The following is a 21455-nucleotide window of genomic DNA, read 5'->3' as shown; positions in this document are numbered from 1 at the left end:
AAAAAAGTGGTCCGAAATGTCCAACCACACCATTACGACATGGTGAAAGAGAAAAATGACCAGTATCTACAACATTTATTAAATCATTAAATGTGGCTCTGCATTGCTACAGGAAAGCTGTAGATTCAGCAAGTAAAAAGCTACAGATGCTAGGCCAACCCCGACTACACATTCACCAATCATGATGGTGTATTTTGACATTTTGATTGATAACAACATCTCAGGAGCCTTTTATTAAATTCCACATGGTTGGTTATCCTAAACTTGCATCATACTTTTATTTTTATCATCCATTGCCGGGGGCGCCCTGGGCATTTGCCCACATTGCCCCGTGGTAGATCATTTCAGTCATAAGATGGCTTCTATGGGGTTGATCATGCAAGTTCTTACCTGTCTTGTCCTTGAGTTGTTCTGCACCTTGGAAGTGAAATCTTCTATTTTGACATAATGGCTTGTGGTTTGGACACATGACAGAAATTTTAGACTGCTTCTCAAAAGCTTGCTTTAAAGATGTTGCAGATAAACCTGGGAATGGTCAATAATTGCTGTTAGATGAGCCTAATGTTTATAAAGCTTCATTTGCTTATGTGTCTCTGAAAGCATTTACTTCAACTTGAATCCAGTTAATTGTTTTTTTTTTGTTGTTGATTTTGGTGAACTAAACTAAAATCTGTCTCTGTCATGTGCCTGCTGGTAAGAAAAAAGATAAAAGAACTGGCTAAAAAGCTTGGTGGTAAAGGGCTTTTCTTTCAGTTTCTTTAAGTTCAAACACATTGAGCCAAGGAAAGATTTGGAAGAATTGTGGGATGCTGTGGGTGCCTTGACTTGTTATTGTATGCATGAGCACACCTACTCAAACACATTTCCTGGCAAACACACATGCATGCTCATACTGGTGCTTTGTCTTTATAGCCTTAGATATATTCTAAAGCCATCACATTGTTGTCATTGTCGACACTTCTTTACAATCTCAAGCATTACAGTGTTTATTTAACATGTGGAGCCAATCACTTTGAGAAGAATTTGAATGCTTATGTTTGAGTCTGCTATACGTTTATTATGATTGTTTTTTTTAAGTTTGTTGAACTATTCTTCCATTCATACCATAAAGCAGCATTTCTATTTTTTTGAATGAGTTTTGTGTTTAATTACCTTCTGGAACTGCATTTACTATAAGTTGTAGAGCTTCATCCAGTTATCCAAACATTTAATCTGAGTTTGATGTTTATGTTCCACTGATTACTGTAAATTTTACTTTCAGCTTTTAATCAAGGTATTTAAAAAGACTCAAGTTTTGAGTCGAGGCCTCAAGACTTGTTAATTTAAGAGAAGAGAAGTAATCTTATGAGGCTGATTAATTTCAGTTCTGAGTTTGGATGAATTTATTTGGGTTTTTTTTAAAAGAGAGGCTACTTTGCACAAATCTGTTAAGTCTTGTACAAAGTGATATATTTAACCCATTTATGTTTGTTTACATGCAGTGACACTGTCATATGGTGCACTGCCAGTTCATGAAAACTCAAAGGAGTCACTTGGAAGTATCTTGTCACTGTTGGATGTCAAGTGATTCTCTTTTCTTGTGTTATTTCCAGCTAGTACTAGTTTCTGGCTTTCTTTGACGTCTGACCTGGCCATTCCAGTTTCTACCAATTCTGATTCTCTTCCTCCCAAGTCTGAAACATGATACTGCAAGTTTTCGTAGATGGTGGTTTTTGAATCCGACATGAAGTGAAGATTATCATGATTATCCCAGTTCACAGTACCAGTGAACGCTATACCAAATCACCCTTTCATAGCTTTTTTAAAAAAATGAAAGTAAACACCACATTCTGTTGATTGGTGTGTTGGAAGACAGAAACAGATAGTGTTCTTTGTTTTGATTCATTTATTAAGGTTTTTTTTCTGTAATTGTCCTGCCAATCACAACCAGAGACAAGAAAGGTAAATTGGCTGATTTTAATCTCTTGACTAGTACATCTTTAATTTCATATTTGTGCCAAATTATAAACCTATTGCTTCCACTTAATTTCACAAATGAAATTTTTATGCTAAGCAGGTTTTAGCCATGGCTCCCTGGTTGGATGCCAGTGTTTGAATTGAATGATTACCCTAAAAAATGTAGGCACTCATTTTTATATTCAGTTTTTCTGGCCCTTGTTGGCCAAACAGTGACGAGAGGCATGTAATACAGAACTAGTGATTATATTTTTGAGCTGAAAACAAAATAGTTGCTTAAATTGTACCTCAAAGCACTTTTGTCAACTTCTTTGAAATACACTTAATATTGGATTTAAAAGTTCAGCTTACTGACACGAGAACCTTATGTGCACTTTTTATTAAGGAAATTGTAAAATATCTAAATAGTTAGAAAATTAAGCAACCCAAAGATTAAGTTACAAAGAAACGTTGTCAAAAATAACTATTTTGCTGTTTAAGAAAAATAAAAAAACAGAAGACTAAAACTTTAAGAATCCAGGAGGGATGACAGTAAGCTGAGAGTGAAGAGCGGAAGGAGGCAGACGGAGGGAGAGAGAGATTCACCTCAGTTTGTAATCCAATCTCATCCTGATTCCAAGCCGTTTGAAGTTCTATCAAGAGAAAAAAGCTTTGATCATGTAGACCTAACGAACTGGGAGACCAGGCAGGGGGGAAATGGAGTGGAGTTTAACTTCAGAGTGCTGTTTTCATTCTACTGATTTCTACTGTTTTAATGGGAAAAATATATGGCAATTTTAATAAAAACAAACCACATTGAAAAACTGGCAGTTACGCAGAGCATTTCATCCCAGATGTAAAGTGTATGCTCCTGCTCATTTTTATATGAATGAGGGAGTATTTTATTCTTTTCATTCTGTAATGGTAGGAGGTGTTATTTTCTTGTTCCCCTCTGTCCTTTGATTCAAAGTTAAATTGCTAGAAATTGCACAAACTGTTTTGCTCCTTTGTATCATTGTTCTAATGTCATCGTGTCCTTCTGCCTGTTTCTTAATATTCTTCTGCCTGCTGTTATCAGCAAAGAAAATACACCGAACATTTTCACTGTTGAAGTTCTGGGATGAAAAAAGGGGCATAGAAGTTCAAGTGATTCATATTCCGAGTGCAAGTTGATTTATTTTGCATGTTTCAATTTGGAATATTTTTTCTACCATGAACATATCTGACATGCACTACTGTCTACTCACCAAAGTTAGAGGTTTGTCATTAAAACTGCGATAGACAGCTGAATGAGGAAAATATAGGTTAAATTGGCACGTTTATAAATTTGTGCTTATTTTAATTTATTGAATTGTGTTGCTTTCGACCAAATAAAGAGAAACACATTTTTTAAGAATAAGAGTTCAGTTGGCAGCACTTTTTAACTCCCTAAAATGTTTTTCTTGCTTTTTTGGGAAACACTCGCCACTTTTCTCTGTGTGAAACCGTGCTCAACAATAAGAGTGTTTATCTGCTGGATGCTGATTGGACAGTGCAGTGTCACACTCTTCCTCCTTTATTGCTATCCCTCTACCCTGCCAAAAAACAATGATGTCACCCTTGTTGCCATGGTCACAGAATTGCAAGCAGGAACATGCCAAAGATGGGGGAGGAGCTGCTGCTATGCTTCTGAGGGCATGCAAAAACTAAATATACATGGAGTTGTGCAAGACATTTTATTGGATGTTTTATGACCTTGATCTTTTTAGTGTATGTGCTCTGTTGCCTTGAGTGATCCAGTGATTCTCAGATAAGTTGAGCCAAATTTCCATCAGATTTTATGACCTCTTTTTGCCAAAAGCTGTGCAGAATAAGCATAAATATTTATAGCAATTTATTTCAAATCGTTTAACCATTACAAAGCTGCCACTCTCCATTAGTTTAGGTTTAAATGTGTTTCTACAATTCACAAATAAAAAACTTTGCATAGGATTTGATCAGCGATTCATTTTAGTACTGTTTTTTTAATAGAGGATGGTTTAAACTGAAGTAGAACGGTGCAGGTGAGAAGTTTCAGTATAAGCAGGAACCTGTCAGAAAGGGAGAATTAGTGCAGACTTTGTTTTGTTTGTGGTGAATTCAGTGAGATGCTTGAGGCTGAACGAAGCAGTGGAAAGTCCCCTTGCTGAGACTGAGCCAGTAGTAGTTTTCCTTATCCCTTCTTGCTTGAACTCCCACTCACTGACAACTCTGTAGGCCCTCTGTACCAGGACAAGGCTGCGGACAGAGAAATAGTTCACACCACACACGTGTATATGAAGTCTCTCCACAGCTATTTCCCCCACAACGTTGCTGACCAGATACGCTGCTGATGCCAGGGGTCTATGCCTCGCTCAGCAAACTGAAGAAGTCAACATCCAAAATTTCAGCTTAAACAAGTTGGACAGAAAAACTCTGTCTTCAAGCTGCATTTGCAGTTTACCTGTTTGAAGAAGCAATATAACAGTTAGCATTTGGACATGATTTATATCACTTAGAATAACTGCTGATTATAAGTTTGGTAGTATAACTTTTGTGCTATTTGAAATAGCAAAAGTCACAGCCAGTGGTGAAGTTTTGTCTTCAATTCATATGTACATATTTGTCTTTCTTCCTTTTGCAGGTGAGGCAGCATTAAGAGGGGACCCCAGATTCCAGTCCTTGTCGCTATCCTCGTCTTCCTCCTCGTCATCCTCTTCTTCCTCAATCTCCAGCCACAGGACTGGCCCTCCTCCCATCAGCCCCACCAAGAGGAAGCTCAGTGGGGACCAGGGGGACAGTGACATGGATGACAATGAGCACGTAGCTAAGATGAGTCGCCTGTTTGTTGCACAGCTGTGAGTACATACTAAGATATGCTCAAATGATACACTTATATAAGATTTTGAATGTCACTATTGGTCTTTATCTATCCTCTTTTTCACAGACTCCATAGTTATTGGAGTTTGTTAGTGGAGTTGCCTCATATTTACCAGATTGAGTTTTGCCTGTGCTTGCTAAGTGTTTCTGTTGGCTGAGTGAGCTGCAGCACGGGGCCGTTTTCTCAGAAGTCCCAGTTTGGACTCCAGGATTCTGTGCCAGGTTTAGGTGGTTCTGCAGAGTAAGATGCCTCTTAAAGCTGGATCTCAATCTGAAGGCTGTGAAACAGTCAAACAGAAAGATAACTCATGTAATATTTCCACATTCCCACTTCAGACTAGGTGGCCATCAGGACTGAGTCATTCATGGAGACTAGCCATTACTATTTATTACAAACAGACCAGTAAGTTTTAGAAAGAGCTGTTTCCACCAGTTAGTCAAGATTTACACAATTGAAATGTGTAAAGACACACAGATTATTGGACATTGCTAATAATCTGCGCGGTCTAAGCATAAAGCAAAAATAATGTAAGTTATATTATAGTAAATAGTTTTGAAGCTGTCAGAAAATAAAGGATTTACAAAATCATTCCTCTTTATGCGTTTTTTAAAATTAAACTCCAAAAAGTATATGCTGTTGGTTGATATGTTCATAAACCTAAAAACTCAGGGAGTTAGTTTCTTTACCTTCCATGCCAAAAGAAAAAATAAAAAGAACATTTTCCAGTATTTGGCCTACCGATTGCTGACCAGAGCAGAGAACAAGAGCTTGAATCTGATTTCTAGATGATGGATTGAGCTGATATGTAAAGAACAGAGCAAAGAAATGAAGCAAAGTTAGCCAAAAATAGTAAGAGCATACAAAGAGAGGTGTAGTTATTGTTTGTATTTATGTAAATTCTAGTAGATTGTAAAGAGCATTGTTCTGCCTCCTCCAAATACTTTTTATGTTTGTTTTGGCACAACACATGATCACTTCAGTCTCAAACAGCAGATTATTCAGAGGACTCTAGTTCTGTAAGTCCTTTCAATCAGTGAATCTTTGTAAAGGTTGTTTTTTTATGTTTGTTTGTTTGACATAGAAGTTGATGCTTTGGTTTGAAACAAGACCTAAAGAGAAGAGGTTATTTGACCTGGTTCCTGGAAGGGCTCATATAAAAATCAAGTTGTCGTCTTGATCTGTGCTGTTATCTTGCTTACGGTTAAGAATTATCTCTCCTCCTCACTGTGTATTGTTCTCTGGTTTGTCACTTTATGATCCACTTTATATGCACTCTGCGGTTAAATTTTCATATATTTATTACCACTTGCGCCTACTTGTGCATCATGAGTTGAACAAGTTCAACTTGGTTCTGGCAGTCTGAGTCAAAGTACCAAAGGACTTATTGTTCTATCAGCTCTCATTTTGCCACAGTCACTTTCTCTTGTATCCGTATCTTAGCTTAGAGTATGGTTTTTAAAAGATGAAACTGTTGAAGAAATGACTTTTAGGGCTTTTCAAGATTGCTGTGCTGTCATGGCATCCATAATTCCACAGTTTGTCATTTGATCTTGAAGTGAATTGATTGCTAAGGGTATTGGTTAAGCTCCAACAAGTTAAAATTTCCAGTTGCCTTGCTTCAGCTTGGTAGAAAATATAGAGCTTTAATTGTTATGGAGATACATTTTTACCCTGGAGACCTTGTTTCCTTTCACTCAGCCTTAGTCATTTACTCTGAAGTTTCTCTAAGGACATACATTCTCTGGTAAAGTCAACTGCTGACTGACTTGTTGAAACCAGCCGCCAGAGTTAGCCTCTGACTTGAAGGCAGTGTTTACACTGGAGTGGAGAATGATGGGTTCACTAATTCACACTAAAAATAGTTTGTAAAAATACTTTTCTTAGAAAACACTGCAGGATGAATACCACAAGCACACGTGCATGCACACAGTTCTGATATGCAGAGGGGGCAGCTCAGCTGCTTGTTGCTGAATGTGTAAAATTGATTGTAAATTTTCTATGTATGCTGATAAATGGATGTTTGTGCAAATTAGTTTTTAGTTTTCTTCTGTATGTTAAGTCAATCATATTTTCAATGTTGACACCGGTTTCATGCCCCAGAAATGTATTTAAAGCAGATGTTTTGTTTATTCAGTTAGTTAAATTTAGTAGATCTACTAGCATGAGAATGTAAGTGTATAATAACCTTGAGCAAAATATTACTCAGTATTCACAAGAAAATAGTAAGCAAGATAGTATACCATGTTTTTTTAAAATTTAAAACAGAATTGCCAGAGTCATTCCTAATTCTGCTAAAATTACATAAAATTTAATTTTATGTAATAATAATCCCATCAGTACCATTTATTTCTGTTTAAAGAATTAAGCAACAATAAGGAGTAAGCCCTTCTAGAGTTAGTAGTGGTTTTCAGTGGTTTATTTTGAGAAATAGATATAATTTTTGCTATTCAATTCCCAATACTAGCAGATTTATAACAAGCATACCCAGCTGATGAATTAGTAAGTTAGAATTATCTGCTGTGATTGCCAGCATGCAGATGTGCTGCCAGCAGCTAGCCAGCTGTGGTTTCCTTGATGGAGTCATGGATGGATGAACTACTTCAGTTTCCTGGCCATGGCTGTTGGTGTTTTTCTTGACTATGTATATTTTTCTAACAGCTTCATTTGTTTTTGTTGTTGGCAATGACCAATGACAGTAGTTTTGTTTTAGCCAGTTGGCCAGCAGTGTGCAGAAATAGGTGGCGGGGAAATCCTCAGATTTAAGAAGATGCCTAGTAAGAGGAACCTGTGAGGAGATAAAGGAAAATTTTAACTTTTCCAAACTTTTACTGTAACTGAATAAACAAGAAAAACAAAGTTAGTTAACTTTGAAATCGAAAATCTAGCTCTGATGTATTTGTCTCAGCAGTCTCGGTCTTATCAGTACAGTTCCACCTTTTCATGAAGTAAAGTATATTAAAATCTTTAAACCCTGTTTGGGCATTGACAGTTTTAGTGGCAGGATCTTTTTCTGTACTGAGACTGCATCTGCTTCAGAAGTTATTCACATGTATTGCATTCTGTTGCCCATACGTGCATGTGCGTGTTCCTATTTGTGTGTGCATCTGTGTGGGGTGAGGTCAGACAGCAGGGAATACTTTCTCATTTTCTCTGAGGAGTAGGAGGAGTCTTGAACAAAAGAAGCCTTATCCTGCCCACTGGAGCCTACAGACTGGAAGCTTGCTGCAGCCTGTTTGCCTCTGCACCACTCTGGAGTTTCAGAGCCGCCAGTATAGAAGTCTTCAGCCATCTCATTTTTCCTTCAACTTTAGTGCCAGTAACACAGCCAGGTATTGTTTTGATTGGAGAATGTTAGATGAGATATAGATAGAACTTTGACTCCCAGTAGAAATGAATCCTGGATGGAATTACCATTTATGAAAACATGATTTCTTTGCTCCGTAAACAACAAATAAAGCATGACTGTCAATTTGATAGTCTATTCTTGAAGAAAGTGTAGTTTTCATTTCTTCCTGAATTTCTGACATATTCACATTGTATTTATGTCCTGTACCCTTCAAAGCTTATCCATGCAGAGATGGTGGCTTACAGCAAGATTACAGGCAAGTCCAGTATCTCAGCATACAGAAATACAGATGCCTTCTACGGGGAACTCCAGCAAAAAATTTTTCTCAAGGACGTTACTCCAGAGGCTTTGTTGGGAGAAAATAAGAGGCCAAAGTTATGATGTGTTTGTATGCCTGGGGAAGTCATTGTTATGCTCTTGTTTTACATGAGACTATTTATGTAATCAGCATATGAGGGAAAGAGGGAAGGATCAGGTTTTTTTCTTCCTTTTTTCAGCATGTGTGGCTTTTTGTGTTCATGTTGTTATCTTAGCCTTCTTGTGGTTGTTCCATATTCAATAAGCTCCAGCTCCGATAACCAACCAGTTTCTCTGCTATCACTTAGCTGCAAAACCTGCCAGATTTCTCAGTATTTATGTAGTATTAGGTTGTCAGAATTTACTACCAGTGTCAGAAAACATGTGAAAACTGGTCTTTTATTTTTTTTCCTTTAGATAGACACACATTGTTGGATTAAAATACAGAAGTTTCTGTTGTTTATTTTATAAGAAATGGTTCAAATATTACATCAGCTCAGTTATAAAGATTCAACAGAATAAACTGGGTTAAGATCTTCATATACATTATAGGAATTGGTGAATTCACACTGCTTCCTGTTTTTTATGTATCTCTGTCTATTAGGTCTTTATTCTTTCCAGATGTTTCCTGTCTGTATCTCTCTTTTTTTTCTCTTCTAGAATTTATTCAGTAGGAAGTGAACATGTGCCCAACCAAATATTTGCTGGAAAGATTTTTCTGAAGACTTTAGAGCAGAACTGTGAGAAGAAGTGTAGAACATTTATAGCCCCTGTGCATTTGCCACAAGAGAAAACAGAGCTTTTCCTTCAATAGCTTGAGTTCTATCTCAAAGTTTCACTCCTAAAACTTGAAGACAATTTTAGTTTTTGCTTTATATACATGCTTCTACTTTTGAGTCGTTGAAAACGGGCCCAAAACAGGTATTTTTGACCCTTTCAGTCATTGAAATGCACAATTGTGATCTGAAACTTGAGGTTGACTTAAAGATGGGGTGCCATTCTACTGGCTCCTCTAAAACCTCTACTTACTGACAGATCTGAGTGGTTTAATATTGTTCAAGATATTGTACCGTATCATTTATGTACTGAGGGCTTTGAATTTCTGGGTTTTAAATTAAGGGATCCTGCAGTGAGTCCCAACCACAGTGACTACCACTAATGCCATGCTGCACAAACCCAGGACTTTATAGGACAGACTCAAAACAGATATTTGCTCTGTTTTATTCTCCTGCGGAGTTCATTCTGATGTTCAGTCACACGGTTCATGAAAAAAGCCGAATTTAAAAGATTGTCATTGCAACCTTCACTTTGAGAGTAAGATGCAGCTTTGCTGACCTAATGTGTAGTAAATATTGGTTAGAATTTGTCATTGGGTGTTTTGTTTTGTTTTTCTCATCCATATAAACACGACTGTGTGTGAGTGTCACTGCTGATATCCTTTCATTATACATTTAATAATTAATAAGCAATCAGTTGGAATCCGTTTTTCTTTTTTTATCGACTTTGATTGTTGGGTCAAATAGAATTTCCACCATTTTCTGTTGATAAACTTTGATGCATGTTTTGTTTTTAATTTAAAAAAAAAAACAATTGGATAAAGGCTAGGGCTACTTTTATGAGATGAATAAACACAGTTTTGAATTGGGGAAAAAGAGTATTTTAAAAAGAACCTTCAGCACACTTTTCTGTTTGTTTCATAATCCTGGAAAATATTAAAACTTTCCAAATCTGAATCAGTTCAGGATTCAAAGAAAACCAGGAAACAATATGGAAACAATCCAACTCTACAAAAATATACATGTATATGTTTATTTTCCAGAGACTGTTCCTTTTTCCCAACTAGAGCTCTTACTGTCTGTTATAATTCACCTCGTTTTATCTCAGGCCCTTGTTTCATGGGCAGTTCTCTATATCTGCCCTAATGTCCTCCTCCTCCGTCCTGTGTGACCTTTCAATGAGAATTGAGAAGTGAGTAATGGAGACAAGGACACAGGTTAGGCTTTAAAAACCTGAACCCTGACATGAAGTGTGAGTTAGTGGGTAGTCACAAGCCACAGAAAGACGAGGGGGCAGATTGATTCAACAGCCATGCCATTCATTAGGCAGATTTGTTAATCCTCAGTCACTGGTTCCTGTGACGACTGCCCTCTTGTATGAGGATGTGGCCATGGCTGTTCCTTGGCAGTGATGACAGTCAAACTGTGACTCGTCTGTCTTCTTCCCTCTAGGCTCGGGTATTGGTTACATCTGGAGATAAAATAAGAGTTGCACAACACACCTATTCTCTACATGATTTAGTTCAAAAAGCCTCGACTTTTTTAGTAGAACGGAAATGGATTTTGATGCCACTAAAGAAAAACACATGAGCTTGTTGGTGAGCAGTGAGCCTGGGTTTATAAAAGTGCTGCCAAGTCTATCCCTCAGTTGACCCTCAGGAAGTTTGCTGCTGATTGTGAGAAAAAGAGAGGGGGGAGCATTAGGAGAGAAAAAGAGTGGGGGGTCTCTTTGCTCATGTAAGCTCTCAGCACAAATGAAGGAAACTACCAACCTCGCTCGCGCTTTCAAGAGCTAAAGGTCTGGACCATTCACATGCAACTCCCCACTTCCTCCTCTCTCCTGTTTTGTGTTCGCTGTTGTTTGTGGAGGATGGTGCTGTGGACTCCAGATGCTTGACCCAGCAGTCAGGTTGCCTGGTCACATGGTCCTACAACTGTTTATCTGAACTTGCTTTGCATCCAAACACACCTTAAAGAGCTCCTCCTGGTTTTGTACCACAAAGTCTAATGTTTGCTCTCACAACATAGTGAAGCAATCTTCACTATTTTGAGGAAATGCCTCCACAAGTTATTTGGAAAAGAATGAAGTTGTTTTTCACCCTCCATTATAATGTAGATTGTTTGCAATAAATTAGATCACTTTTACTCAGTTGACCCTGAATAGTTTATATATAGAAAATCAAGTGAACTGTTAAAAGGCCAGTTTTATTGGGGGCAGGGGGAAAGTTCCCACCTACCATCAGATATATTGAATCTGAACAACTGTGAGTAGGCCTGTCGCGATAAACGATAAATCGATTAATCGTACGATAAATTAAAACTATCGACGTCATTTCAATTATCGACATTATCGTCTCTCCCGACCTTTTTCTCTTTCTGTTGATGACACCGAATGAAAAAAGGCTCAACTCCGGTGCTCTCACTGACTCCTCCCTTCCTCATTTCCTTAGTATAAAGCCCAGCGCACACTACACGATCTTAGAGCTGTCAGCCGATTGTCGGCCCATTTTCAAAACCTGACAGACCACACATTAGCCGACAGAAATCCTAGGTATAACGGTTCGATCGGGTTCGTTCCTGCCGTGTGGTGTCCAACAATGGGCACAAAATAATGGCTACAAGTCCAGTGAACTAATTTTAAAACCAGGTATTAATCAATGCTTTACAACAATCTACCTGCAATGCATGTGGCTAGTGTCAGCGTAAAGTCCTGACTGAATGAAAATCATTAGAACATATTTACGTCACGTTAACGAAGAACAGCTGAAAAGTTACCGGGTTTATCAACTGTGGTAGCAATTTCGCTCCAACTCCTCCCCTTGTCATTTCTATATTCTTTGCATGTTGAATCAACATTAATGTTGTTTCCACGTATCATCTCCAATGTCCGCTGGACTTCGGGTTGCGCTGTGTCAGCTGTTTGGGATTCCCCGACGTAATTTCCCCTCCGAAAACACGGAGGAGAATCCGCGCTTTCTGATTGGCTACCTGTCACTTTCAACAGGCTGCGTTAAGATCCCAGTCGGGGAAAACCCTGATTTAGATCGGAGCGGCAACGAGGATCTACCGTAACACACCACACAATCTTAGGAAGACCAAAGGTCTAAGATTGTTGTATGGGGAAAAATAGGAGCAAAAAATCATGTAGTGTGAACTATTGCATCAGGTAGTCTATGTGCCCATCTTCTCTATTTAAATCTAATTATTACTGAAGGGCAACATAGTATACAGACTTCATAATCTGCACTCTTTGGGTTGAATGCATTGTTTATTTCCACTTTGGCTTTATGTTGTTTAGTTTTTATCAAGTACATTTTTTGTTAATGGAGACTGAGAATCCATTTTGTTTTTGGTTGTTTTGTTTATTTAGTTTATCAGCTCCAGTGTTAAGTATTCTTTTGAAAATAAAGTGTATCTATCTTTGGCAGGAAATCACATGCATTATTACGTCATTTCCATTAAATCAGTGTAAAAAGGTCTTCAGACAATATTATCGTTTATCGCAATAATTTGTTGAGACAATTAATCGCTCAGCAAAATTTGCTATCGTGACAGGCCTAACTGTGAGTAAAGCTCAGCTGTTTTGTTAGGATTTTCCAGATGATTTTTCCAGACTCAATTTTTATACCTTAGCTTAAAGCAATGGTTAGTAGACCAGTTACAAAGGATGGAAATGTCCTCTTGTTCAAAGTCATCAGTCAAGAGAATGGTACAAAAAGACCCATATGTCTTCCGTATTCTTCACATGTCTAGACTAAGGAGAAGCTGGATTGAATAATTTATTTCCTGGCCTGGCTAATACCTGCCATCACTCTGCAGAAGAATGTTTCCATTTATGACGAAACCCAACTTGAACTTTTAACCCACAGCTTCTTAGGATATATTTATTACCAAATCAGCCATGCACATCACAAAAAGAAGAATATACCTACAGTCAAATGTGGTGGTAGCATCATGATGTGTGGGTGAAATTCCCAAACCTCACAATTTGAGAGGTTTAGAGAACTTTGGCAAGGTGTAGTGAGCAGGTGGAGCCCGATAGATTCAGAGGATTGAAGACTGAATGCTGCAGTTATATCACAAGCTGCTTTAAACAGGGTGTTGGCATGCAGGCATAAACATTTTATCTCCTCCCTTTCTAAAAAGAAAAATGTTTGGATTCTTTTAGTTGTACAGTATGTGAAAAACATTTGATTTACTACGTTCTCTTTTGCATCACAGAAACCTTTAATAAGGATGTGAATACACACATTCACATCCTTATTAAAGGATTCTGCATGTCTGTGTAGAAGCGAGGAGGTCAGTGTGTAAGTTTTGTATATAAATAAGCCCACCCCCTCAACCCGTGAAGTGGGTATGCAGGTGGAGAGAAATGAAGAGCTGGAAGGCAGTACAGTACGTTTTGCTCCCTCATATTGGGCCTCAATGTCAGAAGGGAATGGAGCAACACAGGAACGCACTCGCATACACACACGCACACAAGGAACAAGGACCACATCTGACGCACTCACTGGAATAATCACTACCTGTTAAACTGCAAGCAAGTCTGCACAATGTCAGGTATAAACGCTGTGTAACAAACATATCAAAGTTATTATCATCAGAGCTGGAAAAAAACAGACCAAATGTGTATTAAGTTAGTGTTGTTACTGTAAAGTCTTATCATCAGTTCTGGTTTTCCTGGGATGAGCTCACATTTTGGAGAGAAGAGAGAGAACTCTTTGTGGCCAGTTGGGCTTCCATGACCTAATTACTCAACCCACTGTTGTAGAAAAGAGGTTTAGGGAAATGGAGCTAAACCTAAAGGGGAACGTTTCTAATGTGTTTGCAGATTTAATCACATGTTGACAGTAAACTTTGGCTGCAGTTTTTTTTGTTTTTTTTTTAACGTTTTCATATGCAACGGTATTAAGTGTGCTGGCTGCTCCCTCCCTAGAGAGAGATGATGCTGAGTTTCTTTTTCTAAGGAAATTGCTTTAAAGCTTTGAACTTGCTGCCCATTTGTCCCTTTGTGCAGAGATAAGTTTGGAATCCTTCCATGTTGGATAAATTTAGGCAACAGCTCCCCTTGCCTTGCTCACATGGAGACAGTGTGTGAAAGAGGTTGTGATTCTATCGAAGGGGCTTATCAACACTCCAAGTAATCTGAGAAATTAGTGTTTGAGTTTGTCAGATCATTACTGTACTGTCATCTTTTAATCTGTTTGAAATCATTACCTGATTCCTCTTTCTTCACTAGTTTTTCTTCTGATTTTTTTTATGAATCAACAAATATGTCAAACAATTGGAAAACTCACTTTTTGATTAAATTCAATTTAGGTGTTGTTGCTAAGGTAAAGTGATTTCTTCTTGTTTCACAGGAAACCGACAGACTACCGCAACTCCCCTGTTGTGAAGGACCATCGGCGGAGTCCCAGTGAGCGCATTGTGGTTCCTGGTCATCTGGGGGTCCAAGCCAACCACCTGTATGGCCACAGCCACCACCACCACCTGGCCTCATTAGCAGGCATGGACCAGCCTTTGGCGCTTACCAAAAACAGCATGGTGGAGACGCCACGCAGCAGCACAGCAGCTATGGCCTCGGTGCCGCACACAGTCAGCGCAGTGGAACGGCAGCAGGTAAAATGCACGTCCTGCTTCTTCTGACTCCACCGCTGAACACTTTCTGAAATAGTTCAGTTACTTAGTCATAATCTGACTAATGTACTTTTGTTAGCCTCGCTTCCTCTGTGGGACTTTTTAAAAAAAAAATTGGTGCAGAATTATTCTGTTTGCATTTTTCATCCCACCTTTTCTTGCATATTTGCTGGGCAGCATTTCTTAGAACTCCTATTGAACACAGCGCCTTTTGTTCTCTCAGAATCGTCCATCAGTGATCACGTGTGCTGCAGCCAACAATCGCAACTGTAACCTGTCACAGTGTCCTGTCTCCCACAACGGCTGCTCCAACTTCACCAACAACTACAGAAGAATCAACAGTGAGTGCAAACACAGTTATGAAGAAATGTTTATTATCAAGTGAATTGGGTACTTTTTGAAAAAACGTGGATTATTCATCTTAGAAATTATGCAAGGTTTATTTAAACAAGCCAGAATTTCTTTTTTTTTTTATGCTCGGTTAATATCTGGAGGTAATGAAAAACCCCTATTTGAACTAACCATGAAACACACTAAACTGAATGTTTAAGCTTTGCTTTTTCATTACTTGCTTAGTTCATTTAGTTATGTAAGCCTACATTTTCAGTAATTTGAAGAATTATTTTAAAATACATGGGTAAAGTTTAACACGAGATATAATTTCCATTTCATTACTGCTATTTGTACCACTAAGCCTCCTATTAGTAATGTAGAACGTACTTTAAAAGTTATCTGCCATCTTGAATATTCAGGCTTTTACTTTGAAGTGTATTTTTATTTTGAAAGGTGAACATAATCCCTTTTTATCTCTGCTTTAGTTACTTTAGCTATGTTGTATGGAATATTGAAGCCTTTGTTTTGGATCGTACTTTAGAAAATAATATTTTATTTGATATATCAATGGTTTTATTTTGAAGAATAACTGCAAACTCTTCAAAGCAAACCAACATGTAGAACCGAGTTTCCTATTTAGAACATCTGTTTTCTTCAGACAATCAGTCTTCTTTCATTGCTGGTTTAGGCCAATTAGGAATTTGGATCATTTGCAGTTCACTGAGTTGCTCTCAATGAATCTCTATGGCTGGCAGTAATAACTTAAACATTCTTGTCTGTTATTTCAACACTTAAAAAAGTCACTTCAAGCCTCCATGACTTTCTGAGAATGTTGTATTTTCTTTGCCATAATAAATTTAAAATGGCTGTTTTTATGATCCCCCTGGGATTTCAATGATCTCATTGAGGTTAACGGGGAAATTTAAAACGGTCTTTTTGTGTATATAAAAAAAGCCCCGAAAAGTAAAGTAGATATTTCCAGTGACCTAAAATTACTTGTTCTTAAACTAATTTAAGGCAATAAACTGCCCACAGAAAATCATAAAGCGGAATATATGTGGGATGTTTCTCTTTTCATTATCAAATTGGTAACCGAGAACTACTTTTCTTCCAGCCAACACGGCCTGCGACCCTGTTATCGAGGAACATTTCCGTCGCAGCCTTGGGAAGAACTACAAGGAGCCTGAGCCCACCGCCACCAACTCTGTGTCCATCACTGGCTCTGTGGACGACCACTTCGCCAAGGCGCTGGGCGAGACCTGGCTGCAGATCAAAAACAAGGGGAGTCCCTCGTCGTCCGGCAGCAGCCCAAACTCCTCTCCCGACAGTCGCATGGTCAATCACAACCACTCCCCGTCTGTGGTCTCTTGAAGGCAGAGAGGATCCCCCCCCCTTCTCATCCAATCATCTCAGCTCCAAGGTCCATGCCCCTGCCATTTTGGTCTGTCACCAGCTCCCAAGAGGGACTGCCTGCCTGCTGGTCTGCTAAAAACAGCCAAAACCCTCAAGCCTGCTCAGTCACTGTGGATCACTCAAGCAATAAAGACATGCTCACCTCCCTTCCATTATCTGGCACTGCCGGACAAAAATCAGTTCTGACTGAGGAAGATTCAAAAGCGGAACATGACTGGTGCATCAGCGTGCTCCTTCCAGTTTTTCATCATCCCTGCATTGTTGGCTTGGAGCTGAGCAAGTGTTTGTAGTTTTATGTACATAAGAAGAGGAAAGACTGTTTTAATTATTCACTTTCTTCTTTGTTTTTTTGTCTGTTTTGCTAACAATAGTTCTGTAAGCTGATTCTGTTCTGACATGCCTGGCCTTTTGAATGAAAAATGAGAAACACACCTTAGAACGCTATCACAGTCCACTTTACCATGCTACCAAAGAAACCTCAACCCCTGTTATTCAGTGCCCACCTTGAAAAGCACACACACACACACCCACACACACACACAGCCCCTCCCCTACACCTCACCTGTCTGCTGTACGGGAGCTCTGGTTGTTCGGCTGTTGTATATGACCTTAGATGATCGACTCAGTCTGATTTGCACTACTGCTTAAAAAAAAAATGGGTGGCATGTCAGGGTTGTAATCTGACTCTGAACACACTGGGGCTTAAAAAGTGTATTTTGATGCAATCACATCTTATCTCACGTGTTGGAGCCCTGCATTGATTTCCTAATAACTCCCGTTTAAAGTATACCTGAGATTAGTTGACTTCAATATGTGTGTGCAAAGTCTTGCATGCATTGTCATTTGTGCAAATGCAAACACACTCCAGTTAGGTTGGGCAGTAGAAGCATGTTTGGTCACCTGCTACAAAGTGCTTTAGATAGACCATGGGACTTTGTTTGGACAGATGTTAATTAAAAGCAGTAAAGGGAAGGTGTCTGTTGCTGTCTTGAAGCCAGGCTTCTGATCTGTGATCAGTCTCCAGCAGCACCTACCTGCAGAATGTCTGTCCACATCGTGAACTCTCTGAAGGCAGGATGGGGTTTTAACAGACTAAATGTGGGAAAGTCTAGAAATGTATCAGCATCAAAGTGTCATCATAGAAACTACTCTGAGCTTCCCTCTAATCTAAGCACTTCTCAGGTGAATTTATGTTCCAGCGTATTTTACAACTTCGTGATGTTGTCTAAGATTACATTTTAAAAGTGTGAGAACAAAGGATTGGAGAATAAGCAAGATGGAAATCAATGCCGGTAATTCTAATTTATGGAGGGAAAGTTAAACATTCAAATTACAAACTTTCTATTGCCCAGTTCAACTTTAAAAGTGCGTATTGAATATGAGATCCAGATACGGGGTGGAATTAACATTGCCCCTGAGAACTACCCCCCTGACGCCCCTTAAGTTAAATTTGAATGACAATTTCTATCAAATGAACAAAACCAGAATTTGTTTTCTTTCAACATCCGACCTGAACGTTGGGCTCCACTGAACCGTCTACTTTGATGTGTTTCAAAGGCGTTAACTGCTGACACTGATTAGGGGATAGATGACGCTGCACGTCACTTTGTGGTTTCCGAAAAGAAAAGAGGTGGGGGGGAACACAGCCTGGTTTTCTGATTGGGGGGAGAAAGGATTATCATAATCTCTTCAAAGACACCTTTTGTTTATGTGACTCTTTCTAACACCGGTGTTAGAATTATACTTGGCTAACACCCTGCTATCTTTGTGCCCCCTCCTACAGACTGTGGTTTAATAATTTCTAAGGTTTTAAAGGTAAATTAATGCTTTTACAGGTGCATGTATTTTGTTTTATTTTTAAATAGCTGGTATCTATTAGGGTTTTTAGCATTTCAAGCTTAACTATTAACCTTTTTTTTTTTCATTGAGACGTTTGTTGTTACTTCTTTTGTTGTCAGTAACAGACATAGACACTATACACTCACTGCTGGGTCAGTTGTACTCCATGTTATTATTATACTTTTGTATTGTTTTTGTTTGTTTTCCATTAATATTAGTATGGTAACAAGCATCTATAGTGGGGCGGCCTCCGGACAGGCTCTGTTAGGTGATGACGGCTTCTTCTCTCAAAACCGTCTGGCACGACGACGTCTGACGTCATCGTGTTGGGCTGGCTCTGGGTTCTGCTGTTGGTTTGGGTTTTAATCAGATGTTGATCCATCGCTGGTACAGGATGCTACAAACTTCAGTGTGAGACACCAAGTCGATCCAAACTGTCAGGTTTTCATCAGAAGCATCTTAGCCTAACTTTTGTTACACCCACAGAGTCTACCTGAGTACTAGGTAGTCTCAAAGGCTTGAATACATTTGGTGATGTATTCTCTAAAAACGTATCATCTTCATTTTATTGACAATTAAATACATATTGGAATTGGAGAACTAAACAGATGGCAAACTAGCTTTTTAGCTAACAGCTCTTTTAACCTCCCTCACCTGACATTTTATGCTTTGATTTGGTGTTTAGTGCTTTCTTTTCTCAAGAATGGCTTTGTTTCGCTCTTCAGCCTAAATACATTATATTTTGTAGTACAACCTGCCCCACGGTGGCATACATTCCTCCAGTTGGAAATTTTTACAGGCCTCAAGCATCTTTAACAGCAGCCAGCGTTCCCTCCATGCAGCTTTCTTTTATCCAGCAGATTCGTTTCAGACAAAAGGAACAAACTTACTTGGGGTGCCATATCATTTTCAGCAACATTTAGAGCTTTTGTTTGAGAGACCTAGACTTGTAGTAGTGGTATGGAGAATCATTTCATGTCACTGAGCTTTGAGTTTATAGATGAGGTTTATTATTGTTTGCTGTTAAGCAGTCGGTAGTGAGTATGGTGATCCTACAAGGTTCCAAAGATGGAAGGGGTTCTCTGGACTGTCCACACATTCCATCATCAGCTGTCAAACCAGATGGGACGAAACAGAAATCCAGAAAGATTTCATGAAAGGAAAACAGTTTTACAAGTTTTCTGTGACTAGTAAGGTGTGGCAGGCAGGATGGGGTGGCGAAGACTGAGCTGCAGGAGCTGTGCTTTTGTTAGCGCAAGCTGTGAGTCACAAGACATTCATTTGGCACTTAAGAGTCTACAGTGCTGTAAAAATGTGAGTCCCCCTACAGATTTCTTTGTTAGATTTTTAATATCACATGAATATTACCAGGGAATTTATAAAAACAATCTTTGGATGATTTTATTTATGCTTAAGGTAAAACAAGAAGAAGCTAACCCTTCCCTTCTGTCAAAAGGTAATCACTCTAAACCAGAGTGCAAACCACCTTGAATGGCAACAACTGACTGACTCATTTACAATGCTATAGAAATAACCTGATTATTTTTCTTTTAATTTGGCCACATTGACGACTCCATGCATGAATGGCCTAATAAGTCATACTAAATCTCAGTTGGATTGAAATCCAAACTTTGATTAGGCCACTTCTGAACGCTGGGCTCATTTTTAACTCTGATCTTTGACTGAGCCATCTCGGTACACTTTAAGTGATTGAGGATAGTAAAATTGAACATTTTACATTTACTCCTGTTTTGTTTATCTGATATTAGAATTGGTTTGTTCTAGAATATTTAACTGTGGCAGAAACGGAAGAAGTCTGTAAAGGGTTAAATACTTTTACACAGCACTGTACTTTATTTAGAGTCTCACGGCAACGCCTCTCCATATAAATCGACTGTAGCGAGTGCCTTGCTAGAAAACATGAGGGAAAGAGGCTAGAAGTCCAGAGGATTTTAATTTCTATCATTTACTTATCATTTCACTACCACCCTGTAGGTAGGAGGCGAGAGCTATGCTTTGGCATGCACTCCCTACACACTGTAGGAAAATCACTTAAAATACTTTTTTTATATTAGGTAACTATAAGACCATCATTACGCTGTGCGTAACGAATGTACAGAGAAAAAAAATCGTAGGTATTTTTTTGAGGAACAATTAATTTGTTAATGATATGTAGCTATTTAATTGTTTTTTTCTGTCCTTATATTGTAATCATTGCATTTTCTTTTTTTGTGTGAAAAAAGTTGATCTTTTTTTTGTCAGTAGAGTTTTGTTTGTCTGGAGTGAAGGTTCAAGTGCAGGAACACAGTAAACGTATGAAACCACATTAGGCCACACAGATGTGTCATCGACAATCGCTGCTTCCACTCATACCCGTTCGTCTACATTCATCAGAAATCTGAGACATTTGAACAAAAACTTAACTTGGAACTCATTCTTTTTCTCTTTTGCATTGACGGAACGATTACCATTAAAGTGCAAAAACAAAAGTTACTGGCAGGTACATCTAAATTGCATGTAAGTCTTGCTCTATGGATGGAGATTGAATCACATTTGAATCCTTTATTTTGATCCAGGGCATTTTTTTTCCCCCAATGATTTTAGGGGTAAATTAGCTGTGAATCCACCACCACAGTTTCCACCTTTAGTAAATCTTTATCAAGTTGTACATTCAGCTGACAAATCAAAGAGGAGTTGGTCTTCACTCTGATTGCTCCACATGTTCCATGTCTGATTTTTGAAGTGGAAGTAGCATGTACTTAGTGGTAGTAGTACTCTGAACTGTATCTGTAATGTATCAAAAATCAACAAATTTTGTGGCTCTGTGTCTCCTACTCAAAAGGTTTTGGCAGGCCACCTTTTTTGTACGTAAAGTAGCCTTGATGAACAATAAAGTGCTTTTAAACCACAGACTGCGTGTCTCTGTCCTGAAGCTCTTTTCATGTGGTTGTGTGAAGAGTTGGAGACATTTCTGCAACTAAACACACGGAATGTGTGGAAG

At 38.6% G+C, this 21455-nt stretch overlaps 1 protein-coding gene across 2 annotated transcripts in view; it reads left to right on the top strand.

Annotated features, from left to right (window-relative positions):
* The window catches only part of LOC116710094 (transcription cofactor vestigial-like protein 4), a 36638-nt gene extending 15274 nt beyond the window's left edge, over nucleotides 1-21364 (top strand). For both annotated transcript variants that reach the window (XM_032548918.1, XM_032548917.1), the window contains 4 exons: nucleotides 4577-4790; nucleotides 14593-14851; nucleotides 15093-15210; nucleotides 16317-21364. In XM_032548918.1, the coding sequence (XP_032404809.1) occupies nucleotides 4577-4790; nucleotides 14593-14851; nucleotides 15093-15210; nucleotides 16317-16573 (848 nt within the window). In that variant the 3' untranslated portion in view covers nucleotides 16574-21364. The remainder of the gene's footprint in view (nucleotides 1-4576; nucleotides 4791-14592; nucleotides 14852-15092; nucleotides 15211-16316) is intronic.
* Nucleotides 21365-21455: the final 91 nt, after the last annotated feature.

The sequence above is a fragment of the Xiphophorus hellerii genome, chromosome 20, assembly GCF_003331165.1.
Source record: "Xiphophorus hellerii strain 12219 chromosome 20, Xiphophorus_hellerii-4.1, whole genome shotgun sequence".
NCBI classification, from domain to species: Eukaryota; Metazoa; Chordata; class Actinopteri; order Cyprinodontiformes; family Poeciliidae; genus Xiphophorus; species Xiphophorus hellerii.
The sequence above is the reverse complement of the archived record's forward strand: the minus strand, read 5'-3'. Positions and strand labels throughout refer to the sequence as shown.